The sequence below is a fragment of the Balaenoptera musculus genome, chromosome X (assembly GCF_009873245.2).
Source record: "Balaenoptera musculus isolate JJ_BM4_2016_0621 chromosome X, mBalMus1.pri.v3, whole genome shotgun sequence".
NCBI lineage: Eukaryota > Metazoa > Chordata > Mammalia > Artiodactyla > Balaenopteridae > Balaenoptera > Balaenoptera musculus.
In genome coordinates, this window is record NC_045806.1 from 43,518,042 (window position 1) to 43,544,270 (window position 26,229).

Here is a 26,229-nt window from a genome sequence, read left to right on the forward strand (position 1 = left end):
TTGTTGTTGTTGTTGTTAATAATAGTATAATAATACCTTTCCTGAGTCTCAGCTTCCTTATCAGTCAAATGGGAAAAATAAGGCTTCACAGAGTTTCTGTGAGGATTAACTGTGGTCACATATATATATATAAATACTCTACACATTCTAAACGTCTGTGCAAAGTAGAAAAATGGAAACGATCGCAGGAGGCAATTATAAGTATGGAAAACCAAATGAGATAATCTAGAAAATAATTTCTTTGGGCTTTTAAATGCTTCACATTTATGTAGCTTTTTCTCCCAGCAGATCTACTCACCAGTGTTTTTCTCCCTCCTGCTAATATCAAAATGCGTTTGCATTCTCTGCATGCAAACTAAATAACTGTGGAGGGAGACAACCAAGAGTGTAACTACCTGGAATTAAAATTCATTGCAGGCTTCCAGGCAGAGAGTGGCTCAAGAATATACATTTGATTTTCCCACCTACACCCATCATTCCAGTTGTGACAGAAATGACGTAAGAAATGTTAAAAATGTGTGTGTAGTGGGAGGAAGGTGAGCGGAAGCTCCATCAGGATTTCTCCTCTTTAAATGTCATCTCTGCCCTTGACCTTTCCTAGGCCTTCTCATCTTCCTTGAGATCATAAACTATGATCTGCTGCCTCCATATTCAGCATAAATATTCTTTCCCTTTCCTTTGACCTCTCCTTTCTGTTTTTAAACTTAAACCAGTTTCCCAAATCCTGATCAAACCATCACTTAAACCAGAGGTTCTCATATCTAGCTTGCATCAGAATTGCCTGAAGGGCTTCTTAAAACACATATCTCTGGGCCATGTCCCAGTTTCTGATTCAGTAGGTCTGGGTGGGGTCCAATAATTTGCATTTCTACTTCAGTTCTTAGATGATACTGAGGTAGCTGGTCCTAGGACCACATTTTGAGAACCACTAACTTAAACCTTACCTCCCCCTCTAACTACCACCCCATTTCTCCCCTTCCTTTTCCTAGCCAACTTCTTTTTAAACATTTTAAAATGTATAAATGTCTTTTCAAGCACTCTTCTTTTAAATCCTTTTCCAAATCACACAGTAACACATAATCATTGTATTAAAATTAATGAAAAGAAACTGAAACCCTCCTACTTTGCTGGTGGAAGTGTAAAACGGTACAGCTACTTTGGAAAACAGTTAGGCAGTTCCTTAAAAAGTTAACAGAGTTATCATATGGCCCAGAAATTCTACTCCTAAATATATACCCAAGAGAATTGAAAACATATGTCCACATAGAAATTTGTATGTGAATGGTCATAGCAGCATTATTCACAAAAAAAGTGGAAACAACCCAAATGTCCATTAATGGATGAATGGATAAATAAAATGTGGTATGTCCATACAATGGAATATTACTTGGCAAAAAATGGAATGAAATACTGATATATGCTACAACAAAGATGAACTGCTAAAGCTTGCTAAGTAAAAGAAGCCAGACACAAAAGCCCACATATTGTATGATTCCATTTATATATGAAAGGTACAGAATAGGCAAATCCATAGAGACAGAAAGTAGATTAGTGGTTGCTTGAGGCTGAGTGTGGAATAGAGAGTGACTGGAAATGAGCAAAAGGGATCTTTTTAGGGAGATGGACATGTTCTAAAATTGGATTGTGGTGATGATTGCATAGCATGCAAATTTACCAAAACTCACTTAAAAGGTAAATTTAGGATGTGTAAAACTGTGTGCATTTCTTCTCTATGCATCCCCTTTACAGACCATCATGCCATCTACTTTCTATGCCCACCATTTTACTAAGTTTGCTTTCTCGAAGGTCACTTGTGCATCCAAACCGTCAAAGCCAATATCAGTCCTCTCCTTATCGTCTGTGATGGTACACTGGCATACTTCTCCTTCTTACCACTCCAGATGCTTGCCCCTTCAATCCCCTTTGCTGGCTATTCTTCTTCATCCTACCCCCGCTGGCTGGGTGATCAACAGGGCTCCTCAAAAGCATCCCCTTGTCTTCCTCACTAACTTTAAATTCAACATATCCCAACTCAAACTTATTATCTCCACCACACCAGGTCCCCTTGTCACCTGCCCCCACTACGTCAATAATTTTCTCTTTCTAAAGTCACTGGGGCAGAAAATTATTTTTGGCTTAACTCCTTTCATTCCCAAGTTCTTTCTACTTTTCTCTCAAAAGTTGTCACGTATTTTTGAGCAAATTATCTGAACCAACAATTCATATGGGAATCAATGCAAATATTAAATAAATACATGAAAAATGTTCAAACCAGAATAATCAAAGTAAGCAAATTAAAATTATAATATGTACCATTTATACCTATTGCATTAGAAAAAGAAAACTTTCCATGATGGCAAATTTTAGGGGAAACTGGTATTCTCATATATTGTTAATGGCAGAGTAAAACACCTCCAGGGAAAGCAGTTTGGTGAAATATATCAAGAACAATAAGAATGCTAATTTTCTTTCAACAACTAATCCCAACTCTGTATAATTGTTTTTAATGAGATAATTCAAAATGAGAAAAAGGTTATAGCTGCTCAAAATTTTTCAGCAGCATTACTTTATAATAGCAAGAAATTGGAAACAACCTAATTATCCACCAATTTGGGAATGATTAAGCAAATTAGGGCACATTAAGCTGGTGAAATATTATGCAGCCATTAAAATTTATAACTTTTGAGGAAGCCTTTATAGCAACAGGAAAAATTGTTCACCAAGTAATGCTTAGTGGGGAAAAAAGAAGCAGGACACACAAAATCACATCTACATAGTTATTAGAATCATGACCCACCCCCACACCCGCAAATCTCTACACCTATAGATAAAGGCTGGCAGGGAAATGAAAACAATCAGGGTGTTAGGGTGGTAAGAGTAAGGATACTTTTTCTATGGTTCTGAAGAACCTAGGGGCAGGACAGGAATAAAGATGCAGATGTAGAGAATGGACTTGAAGACACGGGAAGGGGGAAGGGTAAGCTGGGACAAAGTGAGAGAGTGGCATGGATTTACATATATTTCCAAATGTAAAATAGATAGCTAGTGGGAAGCAGCCGCATAGCACAGGGAGATCAGCTCGGTGCTTTGTGACCACCTAGAGGGGTGGGATAGGGAGGGTGGGAAGGAGGGAGACGCAAGAGGCAAGAGATATGGGGATATATGTATATGTATAGCTGATTCACTTTGTTATACAGCAGAAACTAACACAACATTGTAAAGCAATTATACTCCAATAAAGATGTTAAAAAAAGATACTTTTTCTTCTGTTTTTAATTTCCTATAATATTGCTTTTGCAATAAACATTTCCCCCAAAATATCCACATATTTATCTATCCCTTCTGTTACATTCCCATTGCACTCCCACCTTCCCAATCCAAGGCCACACTCATTCATGCCTGGATCACTGCCCCTAATTGGTCTCTTTTCAACCCATCTAGACTGCAAATGCTGCCAAATTATCTAAAGTGCCATATTTACCATGTCACTTACCTGATCAATAACCTTCAATTGCTTCCATATTTGCCATCCTACCTAGTTTTCAAGGCCTAACTATCCTGGTGCAATACTTCACTCTTTACCCTTTTTCTCTACTGTTACTGTTGCTGCTGCTGCTCCTCTTCCTCCTCCTCCTTTATTACAACTAACATTTACTGAGGGTTTATGGTGCCAGATTTTGTCCTAAATGCTTTACATATATTAACTCAATTATTCCACACAACAGTCACAGGAGGTAAGCACTCTTACCCCATTTCACAAATAAGGAAACCAATGGAGTGGGGTGAAAGAGAGGAGCTGCGCGGGGGGCGGGGGGAGAGAAAGCCACTTGCCAAATTCACACAGCTAGAGCACAGAAGAACCTGGATTTGAACCCAGGCAGACTGACTTCAAGGCCAGAACTTTTTTTTTTATTGAAGTACAGTTGATTTACAATGTTGTGCCAATCTCTGCTGTACAGCAAAGTGACTCAATTATGCACATATGTACATTCTTTTTTTATATTCTTTTCCATTATGGTTTATCCCATGAGACTGGGTATAGTTCCCTTTGCTATACAGTAGGACCTTGTTTATCCATTCTAAATGTAATAGTTTGCATCTACCAACCCCAAACTCCCACTCCATCCCTCTCCCTCCTCACCTCCCCCTTGGCAAACACAAGTCTGTTCTCTATGTCTTTGAGTCTGTTTTTGTTTTGTAGAGAGGTTCACTTGTGCCGTATTTTAGATTCCACATATAAGTGATATAATATGGTATTTGTCTTTCTCTGTCTGACTTACTTCACTTAGTATGATAATCTCTAGTTGCATCCATGTTGCTGCAAATGGCATTATTTCATTCTTTTTTATGGCTGAGTAGTATTCCATTGTATATATATATACCACATCTTCTTTATCCATTCATCTGTTGATGGACACTTAGGCTGTTTCCATGTTTTGGCTATTGTGAACAGTGCTGCTATAAACATAGGGGTGCATGTATCCTTTTGAATTATAGTTTTGTCCGGATATATTCCCAGGAGTGGGATTCCTGGATCATATGGTAATTCTATTTTTAGTTTTCTGAGAAACCTCCATACTGTTCTCCATAGTGCCTGTACCAACTTACATTCCCACCAACAGTGTAGGAGGGTTCCCTTTTCTCCACACCCTCTCCAGCATTTGTTATTTGTAGACTTTTTAATGATAAGGCCAGAACTCTTAACAACCAGCAGGGTTTATTCCTCCAATACAGCCTGCTTAGTTTCCCCTCTGAGCCTTTCCTCCTGTAGGCCCCAGCCTTTAGTTTTCTTACCCTCCAGTGAACTTAAATAGGGCACAGTGATACTTATCATGTGTTGGCCCCTTACCATGTGCCAGGCTTTTCTTGTTTAAACCATGTATTTGACACTTTTTCATCTTATAGCAACTAGCCTGAGTTGAAAACCTGGCTTGTCCCTTTAGTATCTGTGAGACCTTGAGTATGTTACTTAGCTCCTCTGAACCTCAGATTCTTTATCTGAGTCATCAGTTCTCAAAGTGTGATCCCAGGACCAGCTGCATCAGCATCACCTGGGGAGCTTGTTAGACATACACATTTTGAGCCCCACTCCACACCTACTGGATCACACTCCCTGGGGGCGGGGTGGGAGCTACCATGTATCTGGGTTTTTTTTTTTTTAACAAGCCCTCCAGGTATTTCTAATGCACATTCAAGTTCAAGAATCACTGCCCTAGTTATAATAATGCCTTCCTGACAGTTTGGGGGAAGATAAAACAGGATATGTGTAACTTAGCTAGTGGCACATAGGTTGTTTTGCAAGTGGTAATTTATTATTACTGTTACTTAACTTTGTGTGGATTAGTCTTCCTTGCTCAAGCTGGGGATGGGCAGGCATTATGCTTCCTGATGCTCTTCCTCTAATATTTCCCTGCTTGCCTAGAAACAGGCAGTACATATACTAGGTTTTAAATAAAGTCCTCTTCCTTGACTGGCTGATTAGTAAGACAGCCATTTTGGAGAAGCACCATAGCATAGTATAGTGTCTCTGAAGCTAGACTACCTGGGTCTAGTCAACTTACTAGCTGTGGGACTTTAGGCAACTGAATTTATCTATCTGTGTTTCACTTTCTTCTCTCGGTCAAATGAAGGGACTAACGGTACCTACCCCTTAAGGTTATGGTGGTAAATAAATATTTGTAAGGCGCTTTGAATGGTGCCTAGAATAGAGTACCGTGCTCAAGAAATGTTAGTTGGCATTATTATTTTTGTGTCATTTCACCTATTCAGTGGTGGAGGAGGCTCTGTTTCTTCATTTGGCGAGCAAATGACAAATACATCTTGAGCAACTTCTCTGTGTCAGGCACCGTGCTAGGCATGGAGAATACATCCATGACCAAGGTGTGGTCTCCTTTCTCGACAGTCTCAGTCTATTAGGGGAAACTGAGCAGACCCACTAGACTGAGATGATTTCTCCAAGAACAGTGGGGAATCAAGGCCAGCCATAGAATCCCACAGTATCCCCACCCAGGCCTTAGGTTCCTGAGACATGATACTGAGGGGTCCATTTGAAGGGTTTCCTTAGGGATCCTAATTGAAGCAGTTATAATGGAAAAAGCATGAACTTTGGGGCCAGACAAACCTGGGTCTGAGTCCTGGCTCCATCACTTACTAGCTGTGCGACCTCAACTAAGTTATATAACCTCTCTGGACCTCATCTATAAAATAGGTAGTAAAATTAACTCTTGTGGAGAATAAATGAGATTATGGGTATAAAAAGATCCAACCCAGTGACTGACACTTAGTTAGTGATCAGTAAATGTTGGCTTCCTCTCTTTCCATTGCCAACTACAAAACCGATAGGTTTCCCAGACTTTGGAGTCAAAAGAAAGCCCAAATTATTCCTGACTATACCACCAAATCACAGGGGATAATATAGGCCCCTGGAAAGAACCCTGGGCTTTTCAGAGGTCAGGGGATCCAGATTCTAGCCCTCTCCCTAGGTGCCCCCACAGAGGCACAGCTAAGAGCCATCTGCCCTGTCCCTCCTTTATTCCTGGAGTTTGAGTTAAAGAATCAATATAATTTATGGGCCTCTTGTCCTGGAGAAGAACTGGCTGAAAGAGTATATCAAACAATTTCACAAAAGAGGGGTTCCAACCAGACTGATGGAGAGCAACCTGGAGGAGGTAACTGTCTCCTCCGCATGGTCACCTATGACAGGTGGGCTCATGTCTTTGGAGCATAAGTGCCAGGTTCCATGTTCCCCACATTACAGGAACAGATTCTCCACTCTGGGCATTCTTTTTTCCTTAAGGGCTCTGCAGAAGCAACTCTTTCCCCTCTAGCCCAAGCCATACATACCATTTGTAAAAATGTCCCTGACTTCTTTTAGGAATTCTACCCTATTGTTAGCATGATCTGCCTTGGGTTTTTAATGAACAGACCTTAAGCTCTCAACAAGCCCTATAAAAAGAAAGGTGGCAGAACCCAAGAAACACTCTGAGGCAAAGGCACAGCAGTAGCTGGACAGTCTTACCTCCTCTCTGGCCCCTCCAACCACCCAGTGGCTGCTGGGAAGGCAAGCATAGTTTATGCCTTCCATCTGTGTTTTAGCATGGTCTGGTCCCCATGTCCTTGTGCCTGGGCACCTGCCTCAGGCCTCTGAGCTGATGGGCACAATGTCCCACAATACTCCTGACTACGTATTCCAAAATGTGCTACCCATCAGTTTGGTCTATAGCCCAGGTGCCTAGTGGGCAGGCTGGATTACATCTTACAGCATCAAGGCCTTTGTACTGACACCAGACAAGGTTCCTCAAAGGAAACAGAGCAAATAGAAAACCTTACCAGTTTCCACAGAAGCCTCGTACTAACTCACCCCAACTCCCAGAGCGGTCACTTACCTCCCTGACTGGCTGGTCTTCCTGTTTCCTGTTACTGGCTTCCATTTGTCCCCAGGAAAGTCCTGCAAAGCAAATTCCTGATAAGTTAGGGAGCTCTGGGCAGCCAGGTATATAGATGGCTTCAGAAAGGTAAATAGGTCAGGAGCCTGTCCTGGGCCAGGCCCACCCCCTCTTCCCCGCCCCCGCAGCTGGTTCCTTCTACTCTCCCATACAGGCTACAGAACTATGTACCTAGAGGGCTGCCTTTCTGTCAGGAGGCCTGCTGGGCTGCTGGGGGCACGCAGAGTCTAAGACAGCACTCAAGGACCTGGACAATGTGGTCTAGAAGCTCTGAGTTTCCCTCTCTTTCTCCACTCCCCTCCCAAACCACGTTAAAAACCAGTTTAGCATGTTCGCTGTTTGTTCTGGCTCTTGTAAAGAAACTCTCTTTGTTCGTTCTTCCCAGTGAACCCGTTCGTTCCTCTTGCCTCTTCCACCATAGAAAGCATCTTCTTGGAAGCCGCAGCCCTTGAGGGGGGCTTGGAGGCCTAAAGCTCCTGCTGCTGCAACCCTATCCCAGCCCACCCTGTACTGCAGGGGCCCTTCCTCCTCGTTCCAGATCCGCTGACAGTGGCTGAGGTGGGCTTATTTCTGGGGAGCACTCATCCCCCATATTACAGGAGGAGACTCTTCACCCTGGGCATATTGTCCTTAAGGGCTTTGCCCAAGCATTCTTTTCGCTGCAGCCCAAGCCACATATGCCATTTGTAAAAATGTCCCTGCCTTCCTATTCTAGCTCCAAGCCTAATGCAAATTTGCCTTTGACATTCTCCCTGATTTCAGCATTCCATACCCTCTACCTAGTGACTCAGAACTTAGCCCAACGGGAATGCACAGTTTTCCCTAAACCTCACTGATCTTCCAAAGTCCTGCTTTCTCCAATGCTATTATTGGTCCCATTCAAAGTTTTATTAACTTTGCCTCAGTAAAAAAAAAATTTTACTACCTTTTGGGGGTAAGACACCTGGTTGTCAGTCATTCTGGCTAAGATACTTGTTATTTGAGGGTAGTTATGTCACCTCCCTGAACCTCAGCTTCCTGTCTGGCAAATAAGGACTAGGCTATCTAGCCTTGCTGGATTCCCAGGAGTGAGGATAAAATGGGATGTGTACAGAGAATGCTTAGCACAGCACTCGGCACATAGGAGGCTCTGGATGTTAGTAGCCATGGAAACGATGAGGTTTCACTGCTTTCACAGGACCAGAGCAGTCCCTGCCTGTACCTGTCATGTGAGAGCAGCAAAAACCACTTGTTCAACTTAGATTCTGCCTTGATGCCCTTGTAAGATGTCCCTGCTTTCAAAGACACTATTACTCGTTTTGCCACAGTGGGAGCCAGGATTCCTGTCCATGCCCTGTCTAACCCTGTGGAAAGGGCTCAGTAAATAGAAGTGGCCCAACCAAAGTCCTGTCCCAACTCTCAATCTCCTCAAGTCCCCAGTATCACATTACTTTTTTTTTCCACTGAGCCACTTAGGTTGCTGTAAATTGTCTGCACTCTTTGAATCAAAGAGGCAGATATCCCCACGGCTTGTTGCAGATGGAGATTGATTGTGGTAGGAATTTGTTGCCCTAGTGGAAGTTATACTGCTAGAAGGCATCCTGCCAGAGTGGGGAGGGCCTGGGCTTTGCAATCAGCTTTTGGAGAGGCAGTGTAGCACAACTAGGAGCTTGGCCTCTGAGGCCACACTACATGGATTCAAATCCCACACTGAGTGTGACCTCAGGCCAACTACCGAGTTTCTCTTAGCTCATTTCCCCCAGCTATTTAATAGTGATCATAATAATAACAGTATCTATTTCTTGATTGCTCTGAGGACGACATGAGTTGATACACGTAAAGCGCCTGGAACAGCACATGGTACGCCGTAGACACTCAAATGTTAATTATCATTATGTTGTTCAAATCCTAGCTTCACCACTTGCAAGATGTGTGATCTCACTGAGCCTCAGCTTTCTCAGCTGTAAAATGGGGATCCTATTATAATGTATCCCATATAGTTGTTAAATGAAATACTTTGATAATATATGCAGAACTAACTGGCATGAAGCATGAGGGATTTAGGTGTGTGCTGATTTTAGTTCTCTTAACAGCACCAAAGAGGAGCCAATTGGCTCCCCAACCTCTTCCAGGGGCCATAAAGACCAGGATCTCAACCCTACTTCAGAGAGCCACCATCACAACTACCTTCGCCACCTGAGCTGCGGTATCCTAACCCATGCTTCAAGTTTTCCCCATGTCTGGGGGGAGGGTGAGCTCAGGTGGCAGGGGTAGAAATGGGCATGAAGTGGCTTCTGGACGGCTGTCTACATGTCTGAAGGCCTAGCATCTAAGCAGACCTACTTATCTAATTTAACAGACATTAGGAACCCAATGTGTCCTTCCCTCAGAGTACAAAAGGAGAGGCATGGTATGGGCACAGGCACACCTGCATTGCTGCTGTCAGCTGCTGCAACCTGCAAATTTCACCTCCTTCCCTTACGGAGTTACTAGCCCTAGGATGACCGTTCTGCAGTCATCTGCTTACCCCACCCCCACCCCCTACTTCAGCCCCTTTTCTCCATTGTCTACTTGCAGGTCCTTCTTTCAGCAAAAGTTTCTCAAGGTAAGCCCAAATCTCCCTTTATTCCAAAAGATAATAACTCACCTTTAAAAAATGATTACTATCTGGTAGTCACTGTTCTAAGTGCCTTGCACATGTTACATCATTTAATCCTCTCAACCAACTTATGAAGTAGGTACTGTTATCATTCCCATTTTTTTTTAGATGGGAATGCTTAGGAATTCAAACCCAGGTAGTCTGGTTTCAGCATCATGCCCTTAAACCATTATTTTATATTTCCTCTCCTTTTTTCCCCCCTACATTTTATTATGAATATTTTCAAACACTTAGAAAAGTTGAACAAGTTTAAAATGAACACCTATATATCCACCATTGTATAGTTTCTACAGTTAGTATTTTACTATATTTGCCTTATCACATATCTATTCACTCCTCTATCCATCCACAAATCCATCTTAAATTCTTGATGCATTTCAAAGTACAACTTTATCCCCATACATTTGAAAACTTAAATGGAATGGACAAATTCCTTGAAAGGCAAACTACCAAAGCTCACTCAAGAAGAAATAGATAACCCAGATAACCCTATGTCTATTAAAGAAATTGAATTTGTTGTCAAAAATCTTTCCACAAAGAAAACTCTAGGCCCAGATGGCTTCAATGATGAATTCTACCAAACATTCAAGCAAAAAGTCATACCAGTTCTATGCAAACTCTTCTGGAAAATAGGAGAGAAGAGAACAATTCCCAACTCATTTGGTGAGGCCAGTATCTTGATATGAAAACCAGACTCGGACATCACGAGAAAACTACAGACTGAAATCCCTGATATACATAGACAAAAATCCTTAACAAAATACTAGCAAATCAAATCTGGTAATATATAAAAAGGATAAGACGTCATGACCAAGTGGGATTTATTCTGGCAATGCTAGGCTGGTTCTTATTTCAAAAATCAATTAATGTAATTCACCACATCAATAGACTAAAAGAGAAAAACTGTATGACCATCTTAATACACACAGAAAAAGCACTTGAAAAAAAATTCAATATCCACTCTTGATAAAAGCTCTCCCAACAAACTAGGAGTAAAAGGGAATTTCTTCAACCTGTTATAAGGCATCTACAAAAAAATCTACAGCTAACATCAAACTTAATAGTGAAAAACTGGGAACAAAGTAACAATATCTGCTCTCACCACTTCTACTGAACACTGTATTGGAGGTCCTAGACAGTGCAATAGGGGCCTCCTCTCCTAATAAAGCCATACACAGTGGAAATGAAGACAAAATTATTTATATTTACAGATGACACGATTGTCTATGTAGAAAATGTTTTAAAATCTACCAAGAGGGCTTCCCTGGTGGCGCAGTGGTTGAGAATCTGCCTGCCAATGCAGGGGACACGGGTTCGAGCCCTGGTCTGGGAAGATCCCACATGCCGCGGAGCAACTAGGCCCGTGAGCCACAATTACTGAGCCTGCGTGTCTGGAGCCTGTGCTCCGCAACAAGAGAGGCCGCGATAATGAGAGGCCCGCGCACCGCGATGAAGAGTGGCCCCCACTTGCTGCAACTAGAGAAAGCCCTCGCACAGAAACGAAGACCCAACACAGCCATAAATAAATTAAATAAATAAATAAAAGTAAAAAAAAAAATCTACCAAGAAAAGTGAGTTTGGCAAGGTTGCAGGATACAAGGAAAATATACAAAATTAAATTGCATTTCTACATAATAGTAAAGAATTTTAACTTGACCTTAAGAAAACAATAGTATCTACAATGGCAGTGAAAACATGAAATCTTAAGGATAAATATAACAAAATATGTGCAACATCTGTATGCTGAAAACTAGAAAATAAATTGTGTAAATCAATATACTTCAAAAACTCAAGCATACATATCATTTAAAGTTCGATATTTGTTTACAGTATTTTAGGCAAAATGTACTTCCAGTGAAATGCACAAACATTAAGTATACATCTGTTAAGGTTTGGCAAATGTATACACCTGTGTAACTCAAACTCTTATCAAGATATACATCATCACCCAACAAAGTTCCCTCATGCCTTTTCCTAGTCAATCTCTGTGCTGCCTGCCACAGGCAACCACTGTTTTGAAAATTTTTCCCATAGAATAGCTGTTTTAGAACTTTATATAAAGGAATAGTAGAGTATGTACTCTTCTGTGTAAGGCTTCTTTTACCCCTAAGTTTCGTTTCTTCAAAGAATATGTGTTGAGCAATTTCATACAGTAAGTCTTTCAGAAGTCTAGGCCTATGCAAAAACAGTTCAACACAGGAACTAACTTCTGGTTTGAATGCACCAGCCAAAAGGTGGCACTAGGAAAGACATGGGGAAGGAATCTGGCGGTAAGCTGGCAACAGCATAGGGAGTCCTCCCACAAATACCCTGAAGGATGGTGGTGGCTTGTATTAGAGTTGTAGGTCATAACCAGGGTATAGCAACAGCCAGTTTAGACCTGGGTCTCTGCAAACAAAGCCTGGGAGACATCTGCAAGTTTTTCAGCTCCAAATATATTTTAAAGCAGGAAATGGAAGGGAATACATGCTGTTTTGGATCAGGCACTGAGCCTGGCACTCTGTGTTACACAATCTCATTTGATCCACCCAACTAATTCATGAGGCAGCCATTACTTTCCTCCACTTTAGAGATGAGGTAATAAGACTTTATTTAGTACTGGCCATTTTATGAGGTAAAAATTCTTTTCTTTTTCCCTTTAAAAAAAATCACATAACTACAACTTTTAGTGGCTGGATGACTTGCTTAAGGTCACTCAGATACCAATTATACAGTCAGGATATAAAGCCCAGTTCTGTTCATTTTGTGAGGCAAAAGTTATTTTATTGGGCTTCCCTGGTGGCACAGTGGTTGAGAATCTGCCTGCCAATGCAGGGGACACGGGTTCGAGCCCTGGTCTGGGAAGATCCCACATGCCACAGAGCAGCTGGGCCCGTGAGCCACAATTACTGAGCCTGCGCGTCTGGAGCCTGTGCTCCGCAACAAGAGAGCCTGTGACAGTGAGAGGCCCGCGCACCGCGATGAAGAGTGGCCCCCACTTGCCGCAACTAGAGAAAGCCCTCGCACAGAAACGAAGACCCAGCACAGCCATAAATAAATAAATAAATAAATAAATAAAAATTTTAAAAAAAGTTATTTTATTCTACCTCTCAAGATGAGGTAAGTGCAATTTTGATCACTGAATGTCTTGCCCAAGGTTAGTAAGCTACCACCTGGTGGACCCAGCACTATATAATTTTAAGATATTATAATTGTTATGTTTTCGAATGATTTACCTAGCTTTCTCCTCACAAAGAGAATAATGAAGCTCACCCATCCAAGAGCCAAGTCCTCACCTGCACTGTTGGATTCCTGGGTTTCCAAGTGTTGCCAGGTGCCAAGCTGCTGTCCTCAAGGGTACCGTGCTGGGGATTATGATAGCAAGCCGAACACCGGATGCACTGGTGGTGGTGGCACCGGCAGTTGTAGCAGTTTGGCATCATATTTCTCTTTCGCAAAGCAGGGCAGACTTCCCCAGAACAATAAATGCAAGGGTCATGGACTACAGCTCCCTGGACATTGCAGGAGTAAGAGCACGTCCTGCGGTAATCAAAATCACCACAGTGTAGTGGCTTACAACACATGGATTGTTCTAGACCTTTGCTTGCAAAACATTCTTTGTAAGTGGTAGTTTCTGACTGAAGGGGTGACATGGAATGATATGATTGGTCTGTGGCATGATAGGGTTGGTCTGTGGAGTGATATGATTGGTCCATGGGATGGCGCCTCAATTCCCTATAGCTGGAGCTCATTGGCTGGAAGTTTTGGTCAACAGGTTTTGGCCTCTGAGTAAAAGTCTTGCTATGAGTGGTTAAACCTGGCAAATGAGATGTAGATTTGCTACTCTCTTCAAAGAACTTTCTTCTGTCTGCAAAGGGCAAGAGGATGGCTTCCTCCCCAGCTTGGGCAGTAGAAGCCTTCAATTCCTTGTCACCTGGGTTGGAAGAGTTTTCCACGGCTAGTGCCACATGTGGCTGCAGGTTGTGCTCTGGCGACCATCTCCAGTGACCTCCACGGACTCCGCGGTGAACATTTGTTTTTTCAGAGTCTGAGGAGGATGGGTCAGATGCCTTCCACCAGGTGTTCAGGCTCAAAGAGGACTGGCCAGGTCTCTGGCTAGGGCTCATTCGTCCCTCCAAGCCCGTCCTAGATTCATGGCCCTCAGGGGCTTGGCTGAGGCACTCTGAAGACCTAGCCCTGAGTATCATGCTCTTGTTGAAGAGCTTGTCTCTGGGGCTAGGTGGTTTTTTATACGAAGACAGAAGAGATGAGTTAGAGGCAGGAAGTGGAGGACTTTCTAGGCGCTCCTCGGTCTCTTCCACTGGCTCCTTGGTGTCACACAGCTGTGACAAGGGACTCTTGCCTTTCTGGAGCTGGGCCTTCCTCCTCTGAATTTCATTACGTAGATTGGTAGCAAAACGCTCGCTCTTCCGCCGGTTTTGTATTGAGCGGCCCCGGGTCCCTCCATTTCGCCTACCACCCACCCGGCCACACTCCTTGGGCTCGCTGTCCCCTTCTTCAGTTGCCTCTGTGCGGCCAGCTACTTTAGTGGTTTGTTGAACAAGGGAGCCAGAGGCAGAGGACGGCTGGCTGGCCAATTCACTGTCAGCTCTGCTTGCTCTGTTTGGGTCCTGGAAACTTCTTTCTGGAGGGTGTCCATCAGCTTCTCCATGTGGGGAACTGCTTGGGCTCTGATGCCCCGAACCCAGAAGTCTATCATCCACTGGCCTGGTCTTTCTCTCTTTGCTGGGCTGGTCCTGGGTTCCTCCTGCAGCGGGGCATGGGCTTTTCTTGCCTGTGTGGCTACTGTGCAAAGGGGATAGAGTCCACTCCTGCCCATCCTGCCCAGCTGGAAGCTCCGTCCCCTTGCTGTCCCTAGTATCAAGGTGCACATGCTGCAAGTGGGACACCAGTAGCTGTTCAGGGGCACTATGGCGATGTCCTGTGAGGTGTGGAGGGCTGCCAAAAGAAGAAGCCTTAGCTAGTTCTGCTGAAGCCTGGTTGAGTGGGCTGGAATCTGTGCTGGAAGCTTTGTCATATGCTTTTGGGAATCCAACAGCTTTGGCCGAGGCCTCCATCAGTAGATGCTCAGAGCCCTTCTGGCTGGATTCAGGAAGTCGGCTGAGCTCACAGTTCTGATGGCCCTCATTTGTCACTTGGTCTTGCCCGCTGAGGCAGCAGAACCTGTTAGGGTTCCTTGGGGATAGCATGGTGTCCAAGCTAGGTTTCTCCTGTTGCAAGGAGTCCACAAGCTCAGAAGCCCTGCTCTGCTCTCCATTGAGGAGTTGGGCTCTGGAGGCCTGAAGACTGTCTCGCCTCACTGGAGGTTGTGGTGGACCCCTGGCAGCCTTGGCAGGCCCTGAGTGGTGGACCTCCTGTGGACGGGATGATATCTGGGAGCTAGGAGTCAGGTGGCCCCCACTGGTACGCCGGCCACCTCCTGAGGTCTCGGCCACATTAAGCTGGCCATTAGGGGCCTTAGTTGGCCCTGGGCCTTGCATGATGCAGTCCACAGAGCCTGGCTCCTCTGGCCTGAGGGAAAGGGCACAGTCAGAGGCATTTGAGCTGGCCGAGAAGGAGCTATATGCTGAGTCACGCTGATTGGGGTATGTGCTCTGGTCAATGGGCAAGAGGTGGCCCTCATAGGTGGCTTGGCCTGGTTGCTCCAGGCTCTCCATGCTGCCAATGGAGCTGCTTTTCTCAGTGCTGCAGTGCCGGGAGAGTGGACACCACTGCACACACACGTCACTGCAAGACACAGGACACACCAGTTAGTTACGTCACCAGATCCCTTTCCCACCTTGGCCAGCCCTGCCGTGGGAGAGGCACCCATGTCACAAGTGAGAGAGAGATAAGGCAAAAGAGGAAGGAAGGGAAACAGGGGAACAGATGGACGCTGGGGGTACCACAGAAATGTGGTAAAATGGGAGACAAGATGATATGTGGAAGAAGGATAGGGCAAGATCCCAAAGACTAACAGTGTGAGAACTCCACTGAGGGTTGTGCTCTGTTTCTCTGCCTTCAGTGAGTCTAGAATTGCTTCTGGACTATTGCTGTCCCCAGGGAGTCAGCTATAGCTCTCTGCTAGGAGAAACAAGCACAGACTATTAGCATTTGAGAGGGGCCCGAAAAGGCTGATTTAATTTCAGCCAGCCCATTTTGTAAATCAGTGGTTCTCAAATTTGAGCATGTATCAGAATCACCCAGAGGGCTCATCAGAACACAGGTGACTAGGTCTCATGCCCAGAGTTTTAGGTCTGGGTGGATCCTGAGAATTTTACTTCTGACAAGTTCCTGGGTAATGCTGGTGCTCTTGGTTCAGGGACCATGCTTTTGAGAATCACTGGTGTCAAGCAAGCCCTGCAAAGGAAAGTGATTGTGAGGATGTGATTTTCTCAAGATCGCCCAGCTCTAGTTCATGGCCCAGACAGGGCCAGAATTTAGGCGTCCCCCTGTTCTTTTCTTGGTAATAGTAATCCTCACCATTTACTGAGGACCTACAATGTGCCAGGCACTTTACAACGTCTCATTTCAAACTGAAGGGAAGAGATTATTATCTCCACTTGACAAATGAGAAAACTGAAGCTGAGAGAGGGAAAGTAAACTGACAAGCTCACACAGCCGCTAAAGAAGCAGACCTGGAATTTGAACCCAGGCCTCTATGAGTCTAATGTCCTAGGTCTTCTGCTACACTGTCTGTTAAATGTAAATAATAGTAATATCTGTATCAGAGGGTTGCTTTGTGGGTGAAATCAGATAATAAAAGTGAAGCTCTTGTCGCAGCCTGGGCACCTAGCGAGGGTTCAATACCTGGAGCTGCTGCTCTCTTGGTTGTTGTTTTCATGGCTATTGTTATCAGCATCCTCTCTACTACGACTTTTGATACTACAGTGGTCCCTGCCCACCCAGGCCGCCCTCATCCCCCATGGCAAAGCCAAACCGGGGAGAACAAAGAAGCGACTAGGACCAGACACAATCTTGAATTTTAAGTACCATTTCCCACACACAAAGCCAAACTGAGCCAAGTCATGCCAGTAACACCCTGTGACTAGAAACCCAGGAGGTTGCAGGCTGCCCTCAGAAAGGCCACAGCTCCAAACACCAGAGCTGAGCGGTGGCGGGAGCCCACAAGATCCCCCAGGTCAGCCTTTCCTAATTCTTGCTCCCTGCCTTGCCCCTTAGCCACTCCACTTACTTGACCTCTGGGCTAGGAATCCATCAATTACTCCTTGGCAAGGAGATCTGCTACCCAACCCACCACCCTTCCTGCTGAAAACCGCCACGCCCCCACTCAAACAGAAGCCAAGCTCAGAATATATTTCTGTGTATTCTCCCAGAACAAAACTGCCTCCGCCTCTTCCCTGAGCCCCTGGCTTCCGATGCCAGATAAAGACACCGAGTCAGGACAGACTCAACCCTTAGCTTCCCTGAGGCTCCTCAACAGAAATCCCTTCTCAGAGGGAAGATCTTGTTGTGGAAGGGAAAAGGCAGCTGAGGCCAGCAGCTCTGCCGGCTCTGGGCTTGCTGAGAAAGTTCTCTGAGTCTGCTGGGCAGCTGTTTCAACCACAGACCATGCCAAGCACCCTAAATTGAGAGATCCTCATTGCAGGTGGACCCTGTTATTCAGGGAGGTTCCCATTCTGAAAGCTTTGGTTCTGTGACAGAGCTGGGATGAGAGGAACAATGGATGAGGTCACCATGAGTCACCGTAGCTAGAGAAGAGGACCAGAACCCAGTCCCAGGGCCACCGATATCAGAGACCAGGATGATGCAGAGGAGCCAGGGAAAGAGACTGCAAAGGAAACAAGGTGAAAAGGAGGAGAGAGTGGTGTTTTGCAAGTCAAGTGAGGTCAGTATTTCAAGGAAACATTTTCTGAAAGGAAAGCGACTGTCCCCAAGTCACAGATAGTTCTCAGTAGACGAGGACCAGAAGCCAGGCACTCTGGAACCCCACCCCATTTTCCGGGATAGCACTCTGGGCTCTACAGCCTCCAACGGGGACTAGAGCAGAGGAGAAGGAGTGGCTGGGTGATCTAGCCTCTACCCCGTCTTGAGGGGAGGGTTCTAGACTTACCTCGTGTTGCAGCCGGAATGCCAGGACAAGCTGAAGGCTTCAGAAGGGAAATGCATGTTGGTGGCTGCTTCAGGGCATCCCTCCAGCAGCTTGGCCACATGCCATGAATGTGGCCTACTGACGGGGGCGTTCCTCCTACAGTAAGAAAGGGGCAGGAAGTCAACTTAGGGAACCAGAGGTGAAATCACTTCCCAGGCAGCTTCCGCCCCCACCCCCTCTTTCCCTTAAATGAAGTAGAACATCTTGCAAGGAGCTGGTGTAGGAATCTTACTGGCCACCCCCTCAGCTCTCAGTACTCAAATCTCCTTCACCCCAAGGACAATCCCTGGAGATACAGAATGTTAGCGTCACAGGGCTCTTTTGCTCATGGGTGTATCCCAAGCGTGTACAGCAGTGCCGGACGCATAGTAGATGCTCAATAAATATTTGTGGAATAAGTGAGTGCTGCTGCCCAATGAACAGTGCGCCCACCCTAAGTTTTCTCTGAGAAAAAATTCATTCTGGCCAATCTTCCCATTTTTCTCTAAGAAAGGGATAGGTAAATGACTGAGAAGTTTGAGCAAGTCAACACTAATTGACTGCCAATTTTTGGCTTATTCATTTGATCAGCATTTGTTGTATGTGTCTTGTGTACCATCTGTACATAGCTGTGGGGATACAGAGATCAATCAAATATGGCTTTGCCCTTGAGAACTTACAGATTAGTGAGAGAGAAAGACCTAATTCAAATAAAGCATGGTAAAGGCATTCAGAGAGTGAAGGATAAGATGGGCACAGAGGTGAGGTCCCCAAGTTTGTAGGCAAAAGGGTGGCAAGGAGCCCCAACTCCTGCCAGGGAGAATAGAACGAGATGATGGATGGTGTGCTAGGCTGACAGGGGAGACCGGCTGTTCAGCAGGACAGGGGTGAATAAAGGGAAATGGGCCTGAGGCCAAGGCTCTGGATACAACCACAGCGTCTGCCTGGTGCTGGAGGCTGCAGCCACAACTCTTGCATTGACTGGCTTCTACAGGACCCGTCCCTGTGCTCTGGTATATTTCACATGAATAGATGCCACCCTTGCAAGTGGGGAAGAATGGGATGGGGAAGAGCATGTATGGGGCATGGGTAGTGCCAGAAGATAAAGAGATGATTGATACGAGAGAGAATGAGGGGAGGGGGGAGAATAAGAGAGAGGGGAAAGGGAGGAGGGAAGGGGGAAGGAGAGAGAGAGAGAGGGGAAGGGAGGGGAGGGGAGAGAAGGGGAGGGGAGAGGAAACAAGGAGAGAAAGATAGATGTCAGAAGGGCCAGACAGATGACAGAGATTAAGAGGGAGAGACGGTACAGAGAAAAATAAGTGACAGAAAGGGAGAAAAGTCTGAGAAAGACTATAAGGAACTACACAGAGAGAAATGGATGATAGAGAACAAGATAATGACAGAGTAAGAGAAACAGACGATAAATAAAGGAGATGATGGAGAGATAAATAGATGATAGCTTATTTACTAATTTATTCATTCATTTACTGTGGCAGATTCCATACTAGACACACTGAGGGAGCAGAGTTGACTAAGATAAGGGCCCGTGTTTTCAACACTCTTGTTATAGAGGGGGATAAATCAGCTCTCTACCTCCCAGGAGCAGTAGTAGACAGACTCAAGCTGATTCCATCCTAGCTGGGAATGCCCCTCACCCCAGCGGAAACACAGAATATCCCAGCTGTGCAGAGCTCTAGAGGGCTAAGGCCTAAAAAGGTAGTCCTGAGGAGAATGACCTTGCTGGGGAAAACATGTGTTGAGCGGTAACAGGCCAGACACAGAGAAGGAGGTGTAAGAGGAAGGGCAGGGGAAGCTGCCTACCAAAGGTCAGGAACCAGAGCCACAGGTCAGTAGCAGTGGCTAAAACTTATGGGAAGGAAAGGAGGTGAGGCCCCCACATTTAACCACACTGTTCTATTATGGATTCAGAGTGCCCAGCAGGGAGGCTCAAGGCACTAGAAGACCTTGTGGGGAGGCACCTGCTCCAGAGTTTCACACACAAAACCATGATGCTAGAAACCTCTCCAGCGGCTGTTACCCAGAAGTCATCCATTAACAACGATTTATAAAGCATCTCACAGATGTACTATGTACTAGTACGTGCTAGGTACCATGTGTATCTACTATGTACCACATTTCTAGGCACTGAGGATACAGTGGAGAGCACGGCACCTCTCTTATTTTGGGCCCTTCTTCCACATCCAGCATTCCTGAAGTTGAGTGCAGAGTTTAAAACCTGGGCAGTCAGCCTTGATACCACCTTCTCCCCAGCCATCCAGTCTCTTACTGAATTCTACTGAGCCTTCTTTTACAGTATCTCTTTGGCTTTTCCTCTTTCCATCTCTCCCCCCGCCCCCCACCACTATTTCCATTGAGGCTATTCCACATAATCATTTTTCTCCTCCACAGAGCCCGCCACCCACAGCTCCTGTTCTAGCCTTTAACACTTTGTGTCCAAAATGCTGTGTTAGTCTGCCAGCCAGTCTCACCTTGTTCCACCTCCAGTCACTGCTTTTAGATCATATCATATCAAACACCAATTGGATTGTGGCACTTTCCTATTCAAGAATCTTCACTGGCTCCCTATTTCTTAACCTGTCCTGCAGCAAATGTAAACTGGATCAGACTTTCAAAGCCCTTTATAAGCTATCTTTACCCACCCAGCCCAACCTCTCATGTCTCTGTTCCAGTCACACCCTGCAACCAGCTTTGTGGCTCTGCTTTTGGTTTTCTAGTAGAATCTAGCACAGGCTCTGGAATTGGACCTTGGTTGGAATCCACCACTTAAAAGCTCTGTTGCTTTAGACAGGTGCCTTCACTTCTCAGAGCTCTAGCTTCCATGATAGTAAAATGGGGATAACCTAATTAATGGAGTTGTAAAAAAATCAAATGAGACCATGAATGTCAACTGCCTAGAATAGGGTTTCAGTTGTTACTGTGAATGTTCCCTCTGCCTGGAACGCCCCCTCTCATTTTGTTACTCTAAATCCCACCTGTTATTCAAGGTCCTGCTCGAGTAACGTATACTCCAGGGAGCTTGTCCTTAGTAATCTAGTCCCCACAATTTAGCCCATCATAATATAATGTTTGATATTGCTCATCATCATTTCATGTACGTTAGTCTCGTCCTACCAACTATACCAAGCCAGCAGGCAACGAGACAAAAACAAGTGAGACAGACCTACTAGGTTCATAGCCTAACTACCATTTTGGATGTGTGATTCTGTGTAAGTCACTTAACCTATCTGAGCTTTAGTCAGTTTTCTTATCTAAAAAAACAAAACAAAACAAAACAAAACAATAATCCTTACCTGGCTAGGTTATTGTGAGGATGAGAGAGAATATTCTCAAAGCATCTGGGACACATACTGATGCATAACAAGTGGTCAATATGTAGTAGGTACTATAGTAAGGGTTGTCAGCTCAGGCTTGTCCTTCTCGATGGTTTAAGAGTACTTCCACCCAGATTTGTCCATCCACTGTCAAGGTTCCACTAGCATCACTCCCTTGCCACACTTTGAAAGACAGCTTACAAAGGCTCCTACTCTCTCTAGGGTTTCTCCAGGAGTGGGAAACAACCCTAACGGAGACAGAAGCAAGGCAGTGGGGGCTTTGGGACCACCTGGGAGAAAAGCACGAGCTGCAGGGAGGAAAGCCCCAGTGGAGGAACTGTAGCCAGAGCTGGAGCCTTCTAGCCCTAGATTAGGAAAGGAGAGGAAGCTATCTATAGGGTCTAATACCTGGCCTATTATTATTCCTGAAGAGCCCTAGACTTGGAGTCAGTCCACACTCACATTCCAATCCTAGCAGTGTGACCTGGGGCAAGTCACTTCTCTGAGTTGTAGATTCTTTATCTGTAAAATGGAGATGATCACCATCCCTTATTCATGAGTTAAAGTCTGGATTAAATGCAGTCCCACGTGTGAAATCACTCAGCATCGTGTCTGACGTACTATTAACTTAAAAAAACATAACACCATTAACTTAAAAAAATAACAACAGGGACCGTTTATTGGATACTTCAGATGTACCTGGCACTGCACACTTTGCATGCATTAGCTGATTCAATCCTCGCTCCAGCCTTATCAGTAAGCGCTATTATTATGGTCCCTTTACAGATGCAGAAACAGAGACACAGAGAGCTGAACTGCTTTGCCAAGAACACACAGCTAGTACCCAGCAGTTGAGAATGAGGCTCAGGTCCTCCAACTCTTTTTAGGACACCACACGACCCCGCCTCCTCAAAGAGGGATCTATCTCAAAAAGCTTATACACCTAAGGCTTCTCCTAGCCATTCCTTCAAGAAGCAGTCAGAAAAGGGAAGTCTCAGTAGTCCTAAAGTTTAAACCATCCCCTCCTCAGGCAGTGGGGAAAGAGGATGAGGAGAAATAAGCACAGAGGTAAGAAAATGCCAACCACCAACCATGTAGCTCCAGGCCTAGCTGTGGAGGCAACAACCTCTTTCTCCTAAGGCACTATCATTAAACACACACCCTATCATTCATTACCCCCAAATTCCTTTCTTAGGAAGCAAAACGGGATATTGAAGAAAGAAAGCCGAAGGGGGAAGAGGGAAAAGCAGCCATGATGGCCATGGCTACCAGTAGTACCTACCATGGAAGTTGCCCAGGATGGGGAGATGGCTTAGGAGAGAGCTGGTTATCCAGCCAGCTCAGATGTTCCTCAACAACCCCTCCAGCCAGCCCCCTGGGCTTCTTTCTGCAGGCTGGATCCTCCTTTAGCAGAAACCCATCTGCCTTCCTTTAAGTCCTCTTGACAAGAGGGGCCATCAGCCCAAGCCCCTGAGTGTGATTCAAGGGGCTCAAGCACAGCCAGGTCCCAGTTCCAAGAACAGAAAGGAGTAGCACTGAAGGCAAGGTATGGCCATCAGCCTGGTTGGGCCTAGAGGAGGCCACAGCCTTAGGGAATGAAAGGCAGTGTCAAGAGCCGGATAGGAGTGAAGACGCTGCTCCAGAAACCAGCCAGCACCCTGGTGGCAAAGGGAAGGATGAAAGGCAGTTCCAGCAGCATAAACAGCCCCCCTGTTCCCTACTCCAGCCTCCTCTGAGCCCTGGCCCGCCCCCTTCCACAGCTCAGAGGCCAATAAGGAAGCTGGGCCCCCAGCCACTGCTAGAACTCAGGAAAGGAGCAAGGAAATGATGTTTGGGAAAGATAAAGCGGGTGTCTAAAAAGAATTTTTAAAAATACACGTAAGTGAGAGAGAAAAATACCCCAGACACATACACTTAAAAGAATTCCTGTGCTTCCTGGACTGGGTTGACCCCACCCAGCCATCTCCGCAGGTCCTCTGGGCCCCAGAAAAGGAAAGCCCAGATCAGCCAGGCCCAGCAGCCTCCAGGTCCAGAAAAGCAAGTAGCACTACAGCTGATTTTACATAGATGGGGGCAAGTAACCTAGCGATCTCCCAAGATGAATGTCCTGCTGAGATAGAAAGATTCACAAGCCATTCTGGGCTGTATTTTCAGGGTCTGCACGTCCTACAGGCACCTGAGCAGACCCAAAGGAAACTGCATTTCACACCAGACACTCCAACTCCAGAATAGTGCTGCTTGGAGTAAGCACCCCTGCCTCTGCCATGATTTTGCTCTGACCTCTGGCAATTTACTCCCCCTCTATGGGCTTCTGTTTCCTCTCTGCAAAATAAAACATTAAAGTCCACTGTCACAAACAACCCGTCCAACTATGGCATGCTCTGACGTAAGAGTCCCAGGCCCGAGCCTGGGGGTCCACATGATGTCCTCAATGACCTACGCAACAGCCAGAACCCCGAGCAGCCCCACAGGAGTTCGTTGCACACACGAAGCCCAAGCTCAGGCATCAGAATTTGATTTCTCTTGGGGATTTAGAGTTAGGGTTTTCCCTTCATAATATTCCTGGATCCCCACTCCAGTTTCCCTTGGCCTCTGGTCCCAATTCCAGCCATTTCTGGCCCCTGAGAGGGTTTATGTGAGCTTCCTCAGGACAAGAAGGATGCCAGGGCCTTCGCTTTCTAGGGAAATCATGCCGGGAGGCACCTTCCCCTCTCTTCCCTCTGTACCTCCTAGGGAGGTTTGGGTGGACTTTTGTCTGTTCCACAAAAGGCAGGTGCCAAAGCCCTCCTTTGGTAGTTAGAAGTACTGTAAGGGGGAAGTTTGGGGATTTTATGTGCATGTGGATCTGGCTTGGAGTCTCAGCTTTCCCACCCACTAGTTGTTTGGCCTTGGGCGTGTCACAGAGCCTCAATTTCCTCATCTGCAGTGCATGCCTGGCACGTGATAGGCATTCAATAAATGATATCCGTTATTAATATTGTCCTCTACCCCAAATAATAATGGGCAAGGTATTGTTAGTGGCTAGAAAAAGAATGTCTTCAAGCCAGATGAAGAGGAGAGCAAAAGGACTAATTAAGAGAAGGTTCAAAAGCCAAGCCTAGTTCTCTAGAGTAGCACTCCTTAAACCTCAGTGGCCAGACTAATCACCTGTCCATCTTGAATCAGATTCTGATTCAGTAGCTCTAGACTGGGCTCCAGATTCTGACTTTCTAACAAGCTCTAGAGTGATGGTGATGCTGCCAGTGTGATAACCACATTCTGACGATACACTGGGGAATATAATACCTTTAGTGTCAGCAGTACACTAGGGAATAACCCCTGGTCTGAAACAGCATCAGAATAAACAGTCCCTTCTAATGTCATTATTCAGGCCTGGGTACCCAGCCTTCCCTAATCTGGTCGCCAAGTGCCTGCCTCCCTCCACTCAGTAACCCAGTCCATAAAAATGCTTCCCTGACCACCCCCCCATTTCCTAACAAAATAAAGAATAACAAATTTGATAGCAGTCTGGCCCTGTCAGTGGCCAGGTGGGCTGAGGAAGTTTTGATTAAAGGTGCAAGCATGTTCTTGGGACTGGCTCAGGTAGGGAGGCAGGGTGGGAGCATGACAGTTGGGTAGTCACCAGAGGAGGTGATATGATGGGCAGATGGGCACAGATAGCATATACTGAAGAAATCCTTGGGCAGAGGATGATTAGAGAGGAACGTGAGCAGTTTGGCCAGTTTGGGATTTAGAAAGGAGGCTGGGAGATGGGGTGGGGGTAAAAGAGGTACCCTCTCCCTTAGCAGAGCTAAGTTCCAGACAACGTGAGCACGTATCACCTCCGATGTTCAGGGGAAGGAAAAGATGACTGCTTCTTTTCCAAGCACTCAGAGGATAAGAACTTGGCGTGGGTGCAAGGAGGGTGAGCACATGCAGGCAGAAGTGGCAGATCTGTCAGAAGCTGGCTCCCAGAAGAGGACTCATAAAGGCTGTTGTGAAAGGTGGGGGGAGGGAGGTGGACCAATTCTAGAAGGAGTCAACCTCTGGCTGCTGTAGTGGGGTGTCACCCCAATACCTTCCGACAGCACTACCAGTCTCTGAGCCTGGCTCCCAGCAGACCCCTCAAGAGCTACTTGGAGGGAGGAAGGTAGAGGGCAAGCAGAAAGAGAACCGGGGCTCTGATCCAACCCAGGGCAAGAAGAAAAATATGGCCCCTGTTGCTTGGGGTTATGCTTAGCCTGAGGTCTGGCCCATAACCTACTGCAGGCTTCTTTCCTTTTCTGAAAGTGTTTAGATAAGGAGAAGCACAAAAGAGTGTCCTTGATTTGCTCCGTTTACTTTCTGTGGCTCTTCCAGCCTCCCCCACCCCAAAACAGCACATTCCACCTGCCCCACATGAAGGAATCCATGCTCATTCTGGCCCGCTCAGCAGGAAGGGAAGCCCGCACACAGCTGGTGGACAGAACAATGCATGGCTTGTTTATCTGACAGAAGGAGGCAAAAGCCGCTTGATCACTGTAGAGGGATATAGAGCTCTGAAGGCCTCCTCACACCCTCACACTGTTAGCTGGGGGACCCTGCAACCTGGTGATCTGGAGACCTTCCTTATACAGACCCAACCAAGGGAGAACATGTATGTGTATGTAAATGTGTGAATGTATATGTCTGTGTACATGTATGGGTATGTATGTATCTGTGTGTATATCTATGTGTATGTGGGTGTATATATGTATGTATAATTTAAAAGAGAACTTTTAGGAC

General features: G+C 45.6%; 1 protein-coding gene across 6 annotated transcripts in view; it reads right to left on the minus strand.

The window, feature by feature from the left end:
• The window catches only part of SHROOM4 (shroom family member 4), a 202,785-nt gene that overhangs the window by 26,949 nt on the left and 149,607 nt on the right, over nucleotides 1-26,229 (minus strand). For 5 of the 6 annotated variants that reach the window (XM_036840340.1, XM_036840335.1, XM_036840334.1 and 2 more), the window contains 3 exons: nucleotides 18,137-18,271; nucleotides 13,359-15,810; nucleotides 7,386-7,447 (listed from right to left, as the gene is read on the minus strand). In XM_036840340.1, coding sequence (XP_036696235.1) covers nucleotides 7,386-7,447; nucleotides 13,359-15,810; nucleotides 18,137-18,271 — 2,649 coding nt within the window. Of the gene's footprint in view, nucleotides 1-7,385; nucleotides 7,448-13,358; nucleotides 15,811-18,136; nucleotides 18,272-22,768; nucleotides 23,145-26,229 lie in introns of those variants that run through there. The other variant, XM_036840339.1, reaches the window with a different exon arrangement.